We start from the raw sequence: 15,103 nt of genomic DNA, 5'->3' as shown, positions 1-15,103 counted from the left end.
GGTATTTGCAATGATTGCCCACTTGTTGCCCCATGTATTATTATCATAATTGTCTGTCTGTTCCCCCATGTATTTGTAATGATTGCCCACTTGTTGCCCCATGTATTATCACGATCATCTGCCTGTCCCCCATGTATTTGTAATGATTGCCCACTTGTTGCCCCATGTCTTATTATCATGATTGTCTGCCTGTTCCCCCATGTATTTGTAATGATTGCCCACTTGTTGCCCCATGTATTATCACGATCGTCTGCTCGTTCCCCCATGTATTTGTAATGATTGCCCACTTGTTGCCCCATGTTATGGACCTTTCATGCTGTGTAGTGTACCTCCACCTCAATTATTGAGAACATGACGTTATATTGAGGAATGGAGATGGACCTTTCATATGGTGTACAGTATCTCCTCCTCATTTGTTGGGAACATGACGTTATATTGAGGAATGGAGATGGACCTTTCATATGGTGTACAGTATCTCCTCCTCATTTGTTGGGAACATGACATTATATTGAGGAATGGAGATGGACCTTTCATATGGTGTACAGTATCTCCTCCTCATTTGTTGGGAACATGACGTTATATTGAGGAATGGAGATGGACCTTTCATATGGTGTACAGTATCTCCTCCTCATTTGTTGGGAACATGACGTTATATTGAGGAATGGAGATGGACCTTTCATATGGTGTACAGTATCTCCTCCTCATTTGTTGGGAACATGACGTTCTATTGAGGAATGGAGATGGACCTTTCATATGGTGTACAGTATCTCCTCCTCATTTGTTGGGAACATGACTTTATATTGAGGAATGGAGATGGACCTTTCATATGGTGTACAGTATCTCCTCCTCATTTGTTGGGAACATGACGTTATATTGAGGAATGGAGATGGACCTTTCATATGGTGTACAGTATCTCCTCCTCATTTGTTGGGAACATGACGTTATATTGAGGAATGGAGATGGAGCTTTCATATGGTGTACAGTATCTCCTCCTCATTTGTTGGGAACATGACGTTATATTGAGGAATGGAGATGGACCTTTCATATGGTGTACAGCATCTCCATGTCAAGCAAAAGGTAGACAAAAAAAAAATGGCTTGTAAAATTGAGAAGATGGAAGGTGGATTTGGGGTGTGTAGGTCGGCTTTAAACCATTTTTGCATCTAGTGATGATTATTATGTACCTGAGCTGATATCTGGAGAAGTTTCTTCCTCTTTAACTCCATCCATCATCCCAAGCTCCTCTGTAACCTGCTGATCAACCATCACATACATCTCTTCTTCCTTCTTTATAATCTGAATTTTTACATTAATCTGATCTTCATCCTAAACCAACCAAGAAAACAATATTTTTAAAATGTAAACTGTTTTTGTTTTTTTGTTTTTTCTCGTTCAAAAATTTTATTTTATGTTAAAAAAAATTTAGTTTTTTAACAGAAAGATATTATATTGAGACATATGCAACGTTATACAAGTGTATGACAGGTGAGATAGGTCTTGATGTGCGGGATCAGTCATAGGCCATTGTAGATCTAACGGAGACATCTACCAAACCAACAATTAGAAAGAAGGGACTACCATATGGACAAATTATTCATTGGAACGTTCAGATCCAAACCAGAGATTTAGCCAAAAGTAACATAGGTTGGACTTGATGGACTTCTGTCTTTTTTTCGACCTCATCTACTAAACTTATAGACAAATGATTTAAGTAAGCACTCTAAATTAAGCGCCTACTAAACTCCCATATAGGAGAGGAAGAGATATTTTGAAACCTCTTATAGAGTCACTTAGATAAGAAGGGGGAAGCAGTTCACATTCCCCTTGTTAGGGACCGGGCAATGGTTCTCCATTTGAAGAATAAGTTTCCTGGCATCCACCCAGGTTGACCAGATCTTATTGAAATTTTTTTTTGGGGAAACGGCGTCCCATATATGTAAGATAGTATAACTGGAGACATTAAACATTAATAAATATATATTTGTTATCTCAACTTTCTGAGTCCCACCTACGCAGAGGCGGCTCTCCAATTAGGCAAATTAGGCGATCGCCTTAGGCCTCGCGATCGCAGGGGCCTCGCAGTCGCCGAATTTGCCTGATATGTGTAAGCGGGTGCCGTGGATCCCCATCCCGCTTGCTCTCCCTGCCGGCAAATGACAGGAGCGGTCCGAGGAGATCTCCTTCACCTCCTGCTCGAGCTGCCGCTAAAAGAATGGAGAGCTCTCTCTTTCTCTCTCTCTGCTTCCTGCCCATTCCCCTCCTTCCTCCTGTCAGTGTTGAGCAGAAGATCGGAGTGGTTGTGTCTATGTGTCTCCTCCTCCTCCTCCTCACCACTGTACTAGTGTTTCTTCCCCCTCCTTCTTATTGGACAGGGAGAAACAACACTAAAATTAAGCTGAGAGGAGGATTGTGGGAAATGTAGTCCCGAGGGCTGGACATTGCAACACTAAGGGAAGAAACTGCAGCCCCCCCAGCATGCCCAGCTGAAGAGGAGAGAGAGAAAAGCAGAAGCCCGGGAGAATTTTGGGGAAGTGCACCCAGGACTCCATCAGAAAGAGAATCCCACTGCACTGCACCTAGGGTTGCCACCTTTTCTTCAAGTCAAACCCGAACACTTTAGCAGGGCATAGAATTTTTTTTTTTTTTATAGTATAAACTATACATATATTTTACAATAAACTAACATTTCTAATCATATGAAATTAATCACAAGAATCCCCCTTTACATCAGAGTCCACATAGTTCCCCTTTTACATCTGAATCCACTTGCAGAGTTATCTTACATTGTAAGAGGAGACTCTGCAGACTCTGATGTAAGGGAGAACTCTGGGGACTCCAACATAAGGGATGCTCTGGAAACCCTGATTTAAGGGGAAACACTGAGAACTCTGATGCATGGAGAGAACTCTGATGTAAGGGGAAACACTGAGAACTCTGATGTATGGAGAGAACTCTGATGTAAGGGGAAACACTGAGAACTCTGATGCATGGAGAGAACTCTGATGTAAGGGGAAACACTGAGAACTCTGATGTATGGAGAGAACTCTGATGTAAGGGGGAACACTGTGGCCTCTGGTGTAAAGGGGAACTCTGATGTAAGGGGTGCTCTGAGAACCCTGAATTACCTTAGTGTACTCATTCGGAGGCAGGAGAGAAGAAGGGGGGGAGACTTCAGTTACAGACAGGGATGGATGGTGAGCTCACTCACTCCTTGGCAGTCAGCAGCTGTCATCCAGATGTATCTGAGGCTGCTGGACTTCAAATTTCCGGCTACCACTTTCCTTTTCTGAGGCACGGTGTCAGGGACTGGAATGTGGGCATACACAGAGGGGTAGGGGCGGGATGGAAGAGGAGCAGATCAAGCCCGCTCTCCTCTCCCGTCTGTGTGTGTGTGTTGGGGGGGGGGGGGGGGTTGTTGTGCTGGCTCTGTGCAGTGTGAAAGACAGTGTAACAGGCACTCTCGGCTTCGACAACTGCAGCCAGCAACCCTGCTAAGAAGCCATAGCCTAGTCTGAATAATGTGTCCGGGTTTCTTGCAGTTTGAAACCCGGACACATGATTCCAAACTCGAACTGTCCGGGTGAAAGGCATGAGGTTATTTCCAGAATACAGATCAGGACACTACCCAGCGGAGTCGCCGCAGGCAACCCAGAATGAGCTTACTCCTGATCGGTGGAACCATTGTTGCTGCATCCCCGGGTCTGGTAAGAGGGCCGGTCGGCCATTATCTACTGACATCTATAGGAACTGCCCACCCTGTTATTCTTTGGCCCTGATACTGCCCACACGTCCTATTCACAGTTTCAACATACACCAGGGATTAGAGAGGAAGATTTAGGACTTAGTGCTGGTTCACACTGCAGCGATGTACAACATCGGATGTGATTTGTACCACACTGCAGTGCAAATCACATGCGATCTCTGTGCGATGTGATTTCAGCAATACAGATTGTTTGGCTGAATTCATATGGCATTCGGACCAAACTCACACAGGACCTCTTTTCTGATCTGCAGCAGAATCGGAATGCATGGGTATTCACATCCATGTGATCTGATTCCTGTCCGAATTTGTAGTTTACACTGCGATTATGCAAACTGATTTGGGGGGGGTGTCATTAACATCGTATTGACACTCCCAGCAATTTGCATAGGGCAATGCGATGAGGGAACCCACAGTGGATTTGCAGGGTTCCCACATCACTGCAGTGTGAACCAACACTAAGGGCCGGTTCACACAGCGAGGCGCGGCGAGGCGTCTCCGACTTGCCTCGCCGCGACCTGCGGGGACCTCAGCGGCGACTTGCAGAGGACTTCTGTAAAGAAGTCAATGCAAGTCGCCCCCGAAGTCGCCCCGAAGTAGTACAGGAACCTTTTTTCTGAGTCGGAGCGACTCGAGTCGCTCCTCTCAGAACGGTTCCATTGTACAGAACGGGGGCGACTTGCGGGAGCGAGGCGAGGCGAGCCGTGTCGCCTCGCATCGCCTCGCTGTGTGAACCGGCCCTAAGGCTCGGTTCACACTGGTGTGATGCGAGAACCCCGCGAATCCACTGTGGGTTCCCACATCGCACTTAACTCGCAAGTGGTTCACACTGCCTTATGTGAACCACTGAAAGTGTCAATACAAAGTTAAAGTGGTGTTGCACATAAAAAAAAAAAAAAAAAAAATCATGAAAATTCCTAAAAAAAATAAAAAAATAAAAATGGATTTTTTTAAACTCACCTCTAAATGTCTGTTGCTAGGGGGTCCCTTGTAGTCTGCCTCCTTCAGTGCCTGGGCTGGTGACATCACTTCCCCTTGTCGCAGGAAGGGCTCAGCTCTGTGTCCCCTCCCTCCTGTCAATCATCTGGGACACGTGACAGGTCCCAGATGACTGTGTGGCCAATCACGGCGCGCGGCCCCTCTTGCGCATGTGCTGTGGGTGCCAGGTGCTCACAGTTAGAATGCCGGCGCCACCGAGCAGAGGACGGGGGGGGGGGGGGGAATGAGCGGGGCTTCGTTCCCCCACATCTCTGGACCCTGGGCCAGGTAAGTGTCCGATTTATTAAAAGTCAGCAGCTGCAGTATTTGTAGCTGCTGACTTTAATTTTTTTTTTTTTTTAAGGGGGAACTCCTCTTTAATGACACCCCCAGATCGGTTCACATATTGCTGTGCAAACTGTCAATTCAGACATGAATCGGATCGCATTGGGTGTGAACACCTATGTGATTCGATTCTGGTGCAGACCAAAAAAAAAGGGTCCTGCATGACTTTGGTCCAAATGCGATGCAAATTCAGCCATACTATCTGTATGGCAGAAATCGCATAGCACAGACTTCACATGTGACTTGCACTGCAGTGTGGTGTGGTGTGAATCACATGTGAGATTGCACAGCACACTGGTGTGAACCGAGCCTAAAGACTGCCCTATAACTGTAGCGGCCCCAGGGCTATGGCCGGCACTACCATATGGCAGCTTAAGCAGCCACCTCAGGACGCCAGGATAGGGGGGGCAGTAAAATTAGATTTTTTACAGTGCTCTATTTTTATTTTTATTTTTTTTACACACTTCCAGCCCCTATAGCAGCTGGGAGTGTGTGTACTTTAGTAAAGCTGACTGTCGCCTTTCATCTGGAAGTGTTACAAGTGGCTGGGAAGCAGCCTATCACTTCCAGTACTGACACGATGTGCAACCCCCTTCACCACGTTTACCGGGCACCACTGTCCCACCTGCGGGCCCAGTGCTGTCATGGTGGGTGGCACACTGGGAAGGGTGGCAGTAGCTTAGCAGACCTTCGTCCACTCAGCCGCCCTCCTGTACACAGACCGGGAAGTGTCATGTATGACGTCAGGGGTGGGCTGGGCCGAGGGTGGGGGGGGGGGGGGCAGAGTGGCAATTGCCGCCTAGGCCACTCTAACCTATGTTGAAAACAGCCGGAAGCCGCTGCCTTTTTATTTTTCCTCATGTAGAAAGTTAGTCCACACAAGTTCCCGAACAGGGCAGAGGAAACTACAACTCTGGTGAGCCTGCATTTAGGTACATTGGTGAGGCTGCATTGATGGGCACTGGTGTGGCTGCATTTATGGACACCGGTAAATCTGCATTAAAGCGGTAGTAAACCCGCAAATTTTTTATTTATTTTTTTAAACCTGCAAAGCAAAAGGAATAATGAGCGAGTATGCACCGCATACTCGCTCATTATGAAATACTTACCTTAGAACGAGGCCCCGACATCTGGCCCGATCCACGCCGAGGGAGCTGACATGCTCCCTCGGCGTTTCTTCTGGGTATCGCGGCTCCGGCGCTGTGAGTGGCCGGAGCCGCGATATCGTCACTCCCGCGCATGCGCGCGGGAGATTTCAGTCCGGCCGTCCGGCCGACCGGCCAACCTGCCAGATTTTCACGGCGAGAAATCCCTTGTGCGCATGCGCCGCTGCAGTCAGTGGCGCATACCGAGGGGAATATCTCCTAAACCGTACAGGTTTAGGAGATATTTTTTTTACCTACAGGTAAGCCTTATTATAGGCTTTCCTGTAGGTAAAAGTTAAAAAATTGAGCATACAACCACTTTAATGGGCATGCATGAGCTGATTCGGTGGTTCAATGGGCCACTTGACTGGACAGGCTACCAGCCCTCCCCTGTATGACATCACTTCTTGGACCGGGGATAACAGTTGTTGCCATTTAAAAGGGGGGCCCCCACCTTCTCTAATTTTTTTCGCGTGCACTCGAAAACCACTATTCCTTTAGACACGTTTAGATTACAGTTGTGTTGCTAAAATATTGATTTACCTAGTCTCGTATTGCTTTTTTTGCTATTGAAATAGAGCTGCTTTTATAGATCTATTTGTTTACCTTTTATTACCTGAGGGCAGTTCTACTCTGCTTTGTGAACTGCACTTTTTGTCGTTTATGCAAGTTTCTAATTCTAGACAAATAGTGTCTACCACTAAGCATGTGTGTAATTTTCCTATATCCTACAGTAAGGTGAAAGGCACTATACGCTATGTGTGTCTGTACTGATTCAATCAACCAGGTGTGTCAGAGGGGCTGAGGGTGTTCTTGGGGTTGAGGCGCAGAACAGGGAACTCAAAATTATCAGGCGGCTCTTTCGGGGGGTAGTGCCACACACATTACCCCACTTTTCATTGACAGTGCTCAGGCATTGACGTGCCAAACATCTGATCTGCAGCACTTTATTTTAGAGGTGACAGGACATCTTAATGCCGCTGTGTGCAGGCAACGTTACGCCGGGAGACAAATACTGCAGCTGCTGACTTTTAAAATAGTGACACTTACCTGTCCAGCGCGCCCGCGATGTCGGCACCTGAAGCCGATCTGTAGATCGTTTCTCGGGAGCTGCTGCCGCCGCCATCTTGGGTGTGGGAATCAGGAAATGGAGCCTTTCGGCTTCATTTCCCGGTTCCCTACTGCGCATGCACGAGCCGCGCTACGCAATAAGGACGGTCCCCGCTGCCTCTGGGATCTGTGTGTTTTCCCAGCAGGCAGCGGGGCACTTGCGGAAAGGGGCGGGCACTTGCGGAAAGGGGCGTAATCTACGCCCCTTTCCGCAGAGAGCTATCCCGGAAGTGGGTGCAGTTACCTGGATTATCCAGGTAACTGCACCCCCCTCCCCCCTGAAAGGTGCCAATTGTGGCGCCGGAGGGGGGGGGGGGGATTCCGATGAGCGGAAGGTCCATTTTAGGGTGGACCTCCGCTTTAAGAGCCCTGTTACACTAACTTCTCACGTAACCTAAGACACCTGATGTTCTGCCTGGACAATGAGGAGTGATGTTGCGTCCACGCACGTCACTTTTCCCATCCACCGCACGAGGATCTCAATCTGTGAAGGCCTGCTGCGCAGTTCTAGGGCATCAGTGGGGCCTCGTGTCTAGGTTTTGCCTAAGGCCTCACAAAAGCCTAGAGCCGCCTCTGCACCTACGGTACCTGATGATGGTGGGGGATGGTGTGATCTTCCTGTGTGGAATCCCGGGAATACAGAGGGCGGGGACATCTCTCTGGTGGGTTCCCATTTTTGGATTCCTCTGTAAGAATAAAAAAGGTATAGGGTAAGAGATAGGGGGGTCTGTTAAGATAGGTTACCTATAAGTCAGCAACCAAGCAGACAATGAAATCATTGCTGTTTATAACATTTACATTCACCTTTGGTGATATGCAGATAGGATTCTGTCTGCTTTTTGGTCATCATCATCTCCTCTGTTGACTGCTGATCACCCCTCACGTTAATCTCTTCTTCTTCTGCTTTACTCTCAACTTTCACATTCATCAGATTGTCACTCTTCCATTACAAAGTATTGAAAAACAATGAATTAAAACCACAGAAAGAACATCGACTTATAAGGTCTTCACTTCATCTGAGAAGATGACAGAGAAGCGAGGCCCATACATGTTTCAGATGTTCCATTCCACCTACCTGATGATGGTGGGGGATGGTGTGACCTTCCTGTGTAGAATCCCGGGAATACAGAGGACGGGGACATCTCTCTGGTGGGTTCCCATTACTGGATCCATCTGTAGGAAACACACACACTGACTGAATACATTGTTTCTATGTGTTTATCAGATGATGGGGGATCTAGGTGGAGCCTCCGTACTGCTCTCTCCTTTACAATAAAGTCTCCTCTTACCCGGTGATGTGAGGGGCGGCTGATTGTCCATCATGACGTCCTTGTAGAGATCCTTGTGTCCTTCTAAATACTCCCACTCCTCCATGGAGAAATAGACAGTGACATCCTGACACCTTATAGGAACCTGACACACACAATGATACAGTCAACATCCCAGAATCCTCCTCACCTCTCCGGTCAGGTCTGTGTTTTATTAATAGAGATAAGAGTGATGTCATGTGACCTCCCAGAATCCTCCTCACCTCTCCGGTCAGGTCTGTGTTTTATTAATAGAGATAAGAGTGATGTCATGTGACCTCCCAGAATCCTCCTCTCCTCTCCGGTCAGGTCTGTGTTTTATTAATAGAGATGAGAGTGATGTCATGTGACCTCCCAGAATCCTCCTCACCTCTCCGGTCAGGTCTGCGTTTTATTAATAGAGATAAGAGTGATGTCATGTGACCTCCCAGAATCCTCCTCACCTCTCCGGTCAGGTCTGTGTTCTATTAATAGAGATGAAAGTGATGTCATGTGACCCCCCAGAATCCTCCTCACCTCTCCGGTCAGGTCTGTGTTTTATTAATAGAGATGAGAGTGATGTCATGTGACCTCCCAGAATACTCCTCACCTCTCCGGTCAGGTCTGTGTTTTATTAATAGAGATGAGAGTGATGTCATGTGACCTCCCAGAATCCTCCTCACCTCTCCGGTCAGGTCTGTGTTTTATTATTAGAGAGAAGAGTGATGTCATGTGACCTCCCAGAATCCTCCTCACCTCTCCGGTCAGGTCTGTGTTTTATTAATAGAGAGAAGAGTGATGTCATGTGACCTCCCAGAATCCTCCTCACCTCTCCGGTCAGGTCCGTGTTTTATTAATAGAGAGAAGAGTGATGTCATGTGACCTCCCAGAATCCTCCTCACCTCTCCGGTCAGGTCTGTGTTTTATTAATAGAGAGAAGAGTGATGTCATGTGACCTCCCAGAATCCTCCTCACCTCCCTGATTTTATTAACCTGTTTTCTACCACACTACATTTATAAACAGTGGATATATGGGAGATTTGGGGTGATGCTTGTTGTGTGGGTGGCAGATGGCTGTGGAGCAATTAGAATCAGCCTATTCCTCGTCCTCCATGAAGAACCTGATCTGCTGTGATAAAATCGCAACAACTTTGGAATTAACAATGGCTTTCCTGTCCTCCTCCTCCCCTCTCTGGCCAGGTTCCTGATAGAGAAGGGGGGATTGTTGGATGAGGGAAAACAGCATACAATCAGGTGGAGGAGTGGGGGATAAGCAGGTGAGGAGTAAGAGAAAGCAGGGTGAAGAGTGGAGGACAACAGTGTCAGATGAGCTGCCAAGGAGCAGGGGACAGCAGGGGAGGATGAGGGGGTTTGGAGTATAGGAGAGCAGTATGGGAAGAGGGGAAAGAAGGAGTGGGAGGCAGCAGTGTTAGAATGGGGTTGAGGAGTGCTGGACAGCGGCGTTAGATGAGGGTTGAGGAGTGGGAGGACAGCAATGTTAGATGAGGGTTGAGGAGTGGAGGACAGCAACGTTAGATGAGGGTTGAGGAGTGGAGGACAGCAGCGTTAGATGAGGGTTGAGGAGTGGAGGACAGCAGTGTTAGATGAGGGTTGAGGAGTGGAGGACAGCAGTGTTAGATGAGGGTTGAGGAGTGGAGGACAGCAACGTTAGATGAGAGTGGAGGACAGCAGTGCTAGATGGGGGTTGAGGAAGCAGTGTTAGATGGGGGTTGAGGAGTGGAGGACAGCAGTGTTAGATGAGGGTTGAGGAGTGGAGGACAGCAGTGTTAGATGAGGGTTGAGGAGTGGAGGACAGCAGTGTTAGATGAGGGTTGAGGAGTGGAGGACAGCAGTGTTAGATGAGGGTTGAGGAGTGGAGGACAGCAGTGTTAGATGAGGGTTGAGGAGTGGGAGGACAGCAACGTTAGATGAGGGTTGAGGAGTGGAGGACAGCAACGTTAGATGAGGGTTGAGGAGTGGAGGACAGCAACGTTAGATGAGGGTTGAGGAGTGGAGGACAGCAACGTTAGATGAGGGTTGAGGAGTGGAGGACAGCAGTGTTAGATGAGGGTTGAGGAGTGGAGGACAGCAGTGTTAGATGGGGGTTGAGGTGTGGAGGACAGCAGTGTTAGATGAGGGTTGAGGAGTGGAGGACAGCAGTGTTAGATGGAAGTTGAGGAGTGGAGGACAGCAGTGTTAGATGAGGGTTGAGGAGTAGAGGACAGCAGTGTTAGATGAGGGTTGAGGAGTGGAGGACAGCAATGTTAGATGAGGGTTGAGGAGTGGAGGACAGCAACGTTAGATGAGGGTTGAGGAGTGGAGGACAGCAACGTTAGATGAGGGTTGAGGAGTGGAGGACAGCAGCGTTAGATGAGGGTTGAGGAGTGGAGGACAGCAGTGTTAGATGGAAGTTGAGGAGTGGAGGCTGGCAGCGTTAGATGGAAGTTGAGGAGTGGAGGCTGGCAGCGTTAGATGAGGGTTGAGGAGTGGAGGCTGGCAGCGTTAGATGAGGGTTGAGGAGTGGAGGACAGCAGTGTTAGATGAGGGTTGAGGAGTGGAGGACAGCAGTGTTAGATGAGGGTTGAGGAGTGGAGGACAGCAACGTTAGATGAGGGTTGAGGAGTGGAGGACAGCAGTGCTAGATGGGGGTTGAGGAAGCAGTGTTAGATGGGGGTTGAGGAGTGGAGGACAGCAGCGTTAGATGAGGGTTGAGGAGTGGAGGACAGCAGTGTTAGATGGGGGTTGAGGAAGCAGTGTTAGATGGGGGTTGAGGAGTGGAGGACAGCAGCGTTAGATGAGGGTTGAGGAAGCAGTGTTAGATGGAAGTTGAGGAGTGGAGGACAGCAGTGTTAGATGAGGGTTGAGGAGTGGAGGACAGCAATGTTAGATGAGGGTTGAGGAGTGGAGGACAGCAACGTTAGATGAGGGTTGAGGAGTGGAGGACAGCAACGTTAGATGAGGGTTGAGGAGTGGAGGACAGCAGCGTTAGATGAGGGTTGAGGAGTGGAGGACAGCAGTGTTAGATGAGGGTTGAGGAGTGGGAGGACAGCAACATTAGATGAGGGTTGAGGAGTGGAGGACAGCAGCGTTAGATGGAAGTTGAGGAGTGGAGGACAGCAGCGTTAGATGAGGGTTGAGGAGTGGAGGACAGCAGTGTTAGATGGGGGGTTGAGGAAGCAGTGTTAGATGGGGGTTGAGGAAGCAGTGTTAGATGGGGGTTGAGGAAGCAGTGTTAGATGGGGGTTGAGGAGTGGAGGACAGCAGCGTTAGATGAGGGTTGAGGAGTGGAGGACAGCAGTGTTAGATGGAAGTTGAGGAGTGGAGGACTGCAGTGTTAGATGGAAGTTGAGGAGTGGAGGACAGCAGTGTTAGATGAGGGTTGAGGAGTGGAGGACAGCAGTGTTAGATGAGGGTTGAGGAGTGGAGGACAGCAACGTTAGATGAGGGTTGAGGAGTGGAGGACAGCAACGTTAGATGAGGGTTGAGGAGTGGGAGGACAGCAACGTTAGATGAGGGTTGAGGAGTGGAGGACAGCAACGTTAGATGAGGGTTGAGGAGTGGAGGACAGCAGCGTTAGATGAGGGTTGAGGAGTGGGAGGACAGCAACGTTAGATGAGGGTTGAGGAGTGGGAGGACAGCAACGTTAGATGAGGGTTGAGGAGTGGAGGACAGCAGCGTTAGATGAGGGTTGAGGAGTGGGAGGACAGCAACATTAGATGAGGGTTGAGGAGTGGGAGGACAGCAACGTTAGATGAGGGTTGAGGAGTGGAGGACAGCAGCGTTAGATGAGGGTTGAGGAGTGGGAGGACAGCAACGTTAGATGAGGGTTGAGGAGTGGGAGGACAGCAACGTTAGATGAGGGTTGAGGAGTGGGAGGACAGCAACGTTAGATGAGGGTTGAGGAGTGGAGGACAGCAGCGTTAGATGAGGGTTGAGAAGTGGAGGACAGCAGTGTTAGATGGGGGTTGAGGAGTGGAGGACAGCAGTTTTAGATGGGGGTTGAGGTGTGGAGGACAGCAGTGTTAGATGGGGGTTGAGGAGTGGAGGACAGCAGTGTTAGATGAGGGTTGAGAAGTGGAGGACAGCAGTGTTAGATGGGGGTTGAGGTGTGGAGGACAGCAGTGTTAGATGGGGGTTGAGGAAGCAGTGTTAGATGGGGGTTGAGGAAGCAGTGTTAGATGAGGGTTGAGGAGTGGAGGACAGCAGCGTTAGATGAGGATTGAGGAGTGGAGGACAGCAGTGTTAGATGGAAGTTGAGGAGTGGAGGACGGCAACGTTAGATGGGGGTTGAGGAGTGGAGGACAGCAGTGTTAGATGAGGGTTGAGGAGTGGAGGACAGCAGTGTTAGATGAGGGTTGAGGAGTGGAGGACAGCAACGTTAGATGAGGGTTGAGGAGTGGAGGACAGCAACGTTAGATGGAAGTTGAGGAGTGGAGGACAGCAGTGTTAGATGAGGGTTGAGGAGTGGAGGACAGCAATGTTAGATGAGGGTTGAGGAGTGGAGGACAGCAACGTTAGATGAGGGTTGAGGAGTGGAGGACAGCAGTGTTAGATGGAAGTTGAGGAGTGGAGGACAGCAGTGTTAGATGAGGGTTGAGGAGTGGAGGACAGCAGTGTTAGATGAGGGTTGAGAAGTGGAGGACAGCAGTGTTAGATGGGGGTTGAGGAGTGGAGGACAGCAGTTTTAGATGGGGGTTGAGGTGTGGAGGACAGCAGTGTTAGATGGGGGTTGAGGAGTGGAGGACAGCAGTGTTAGATGGGGGTTGAGGTGTGGAGGACAGCAGTGTTAGATGGGGGTTGAGGAGTGGAGGACAGCAGTGTTAGATGGGGGTTGAGGTGTGGAGGACAGCAGTGTTAGATGGGGGTTGAGGAAGCAGTGTTAGATGGGGGTTGAGGAAGCAGTGTTAGATGAGGGTTGAGGAGTGGAGGACAGCAGCGTTAGATGAGGATTGAGGAGTGGAGGACAGCAGTGTTAGATGGAAGTTGAGGAGTGGAGGACGGCAACGTTAGATGGGGGTTGAGGAGTGGAGGACAGCAGTGTTAGATGAGGGTTGAGGAGTGGAGGACAGCAGTGTTAGATGAGGGTTGAGGAGTGGAGGACAGCAACGTTAGATGAGGGTTGAGGAGTGGAGGACAGCAACGTTAGATGGAAGTTGAGGAGTGGAGGACAGCAGTGTTAGATGAGGGTTGAGGAGTGGAGGACAGCAATGTTAGATGAGGGTTGAGGAGTGGAGGACAGCAACGTTAGATGAGGGTTGAGGAGTGGAGGACAGCAGTGTTAGATGGAAGTTGAGGAGTGGAGGCTGGCAGCGTTAGATGAGGGTTGAGGAGTGGAGGACAGCAGCGTTAGATGAGGGTTGAGAAGTGGAGGACAGCAGTGTTAGATGGGGGTTGAGGAGTGGAGGACAGCAGTGTTAGATGGGGGTTGAGGAGTGGAGGACAGCAGTGTTAGATGGGGGTTGAGGAAGCAGTGTTAGATGGGGGTTGAGGAAGCAGTGTTAGATGAGGGTTGAGGAGTGGAGGACAGCAGTGTTAGATGGGGGTTGAGGAAGCAGCGTTAGATGAGGGTTGAGGAGTGGAGGACAGCAGTGTTAGATGAGGGTTGAGGAGTGGAGGCTGGCAGCGTTAGATGAGGGTTGAGGAGTGGAGGACAGCAGTGTTAGATGGAAGTTGAGGAGTGGAGGCTGGCAGCATTAGATGAGGGTTGAGGAGTGGAGGACAGCAACGTTAGATGAGGGTTGAGGAGTGGAGGACAGCAATGTTAGATGAGGGTTGAGGAGTGGAGGACAGCAATGTTAGATGAGGGTTGAGGAGTGGAGGACAGCAACGTTAGATGGAAGTTGAGGAGTGGAGGACAGCAATGTTAGATGGAAGTTGAGGAGTGGAGGACAGCAGCGTTAGATGAGGGTTGAGGAGTGGAGGACAGCAGTGTTAGATGGGGGTTGAGGAGTGGAGGACAGCAGCGTTAGATGGGGGTTGAGGAGTGGAGGACAGCAGCGTTAGATGGGGGTTGAGGAAGCAGTGTTAGATGGGGGTTGAGGAAGCAGTGTTAGATGGGGGTTGAGGAGTGGAGGACAGCAGTGTTAGATGGGGGTTGAGGAAGCAGTGTTAGATGAGGGTTGAGGAGTGGAGGACAGCAGTGTTAGATGGAAGTTGAGGAGTGGAGGCTGGCAGCGTTAGATGAGGGTTGAGGAGTGGAGGACAGCAGTGTTAGATGGAAGTTGAGGAGTGGAGGCTGGCAGCGTTAGATGAGGGTTGAGGAGTGGAGGACAGCAACGTTAGATGAGGGTTGAGGAGTGGAGGACAGCAGTGTTAGATGAGGGTTGAGGAGTGGAGGACAGCAGTGTTAGATGGAAGTTGAGGAGTGGAGGCTGGCAGCGTTAGATGAGGGTTGAGGAGTGGAGGACAGCAGTGTTAGATGGAAGTTGAGGAGTGGAGGCTGGCAGCGTTAGATGAGGGTTGAGGAGTGGAGGACAGCA

The 15,103-nt window shown here is 49.5% G+C and overlaps 3 protein-coding genes across 5 annotated transcripts in view; 2 read left to right on the top strand and 1 right to left on the bottom strand.

Annotated features, from left to right (window-relative positions):
• The window catches only part of LOC143955522 (uncharacterized), a 433,055-nt gene that overhangs the window by 3,838 nt on the left and 414,114 nt on the right, over positions 1 to 15,103 (bottom strand). Inside the window, exons 9-10 of the mRNA XM_077465564.1 lie at positions 8,414 to 8,511; positions 1,185 to 1,326 (exon numbers count right to left, since the gene is read on the bottom strand). Coding sequence (XP_077321690.1) covers positions 1,185 to 1,326; positions 8,414 to 8,511 — 240 coding nt within the window. The remainder of the gene's footprint in view (positions 1 to 1,184; positions 1,327 to 8,413; positions 8,512 to 15,103) is intronic.
• LOC143955568 (uncharacterized) overlaps positions 1 to 15,103 on the top strand; it is a 234,219-nt gene that overhangs the window by 20,592 nt on the left and 198,524 nt on the right. The gene's annotated exons all lie outside the window — the stretch shown is intronic.
• Positions 1 to 15,103, top strand: part of LOC143955614 (uncharacterized) — a 347,615-nt gene that overhangs the window by 146,947 nt on the left and 185,565 nt on the right. The window lies entirely within an intron of this gene.

The sequence above is a fragment of the Lithobates pipiens genome, unplaced genomic scaffold (assembly GCF_037356315.1).
Source record: "Lithobates pipiens isolate NorthernLeopardFrog02 unplaced genomic scaffold, aLitPip1_a1.2 Scaffold_35, whole genome shotgun sequence".
In the NCBI taxonomy this organism is placed as follows: Eukaryota; Metazoa; Chordata; class Amphibia; order Anura; family Ranidae; genus Lithobates; species Lithobates pipiens.
This window is presented reverse-complemented; position numbering and strand designations above follow the sequence as displayed.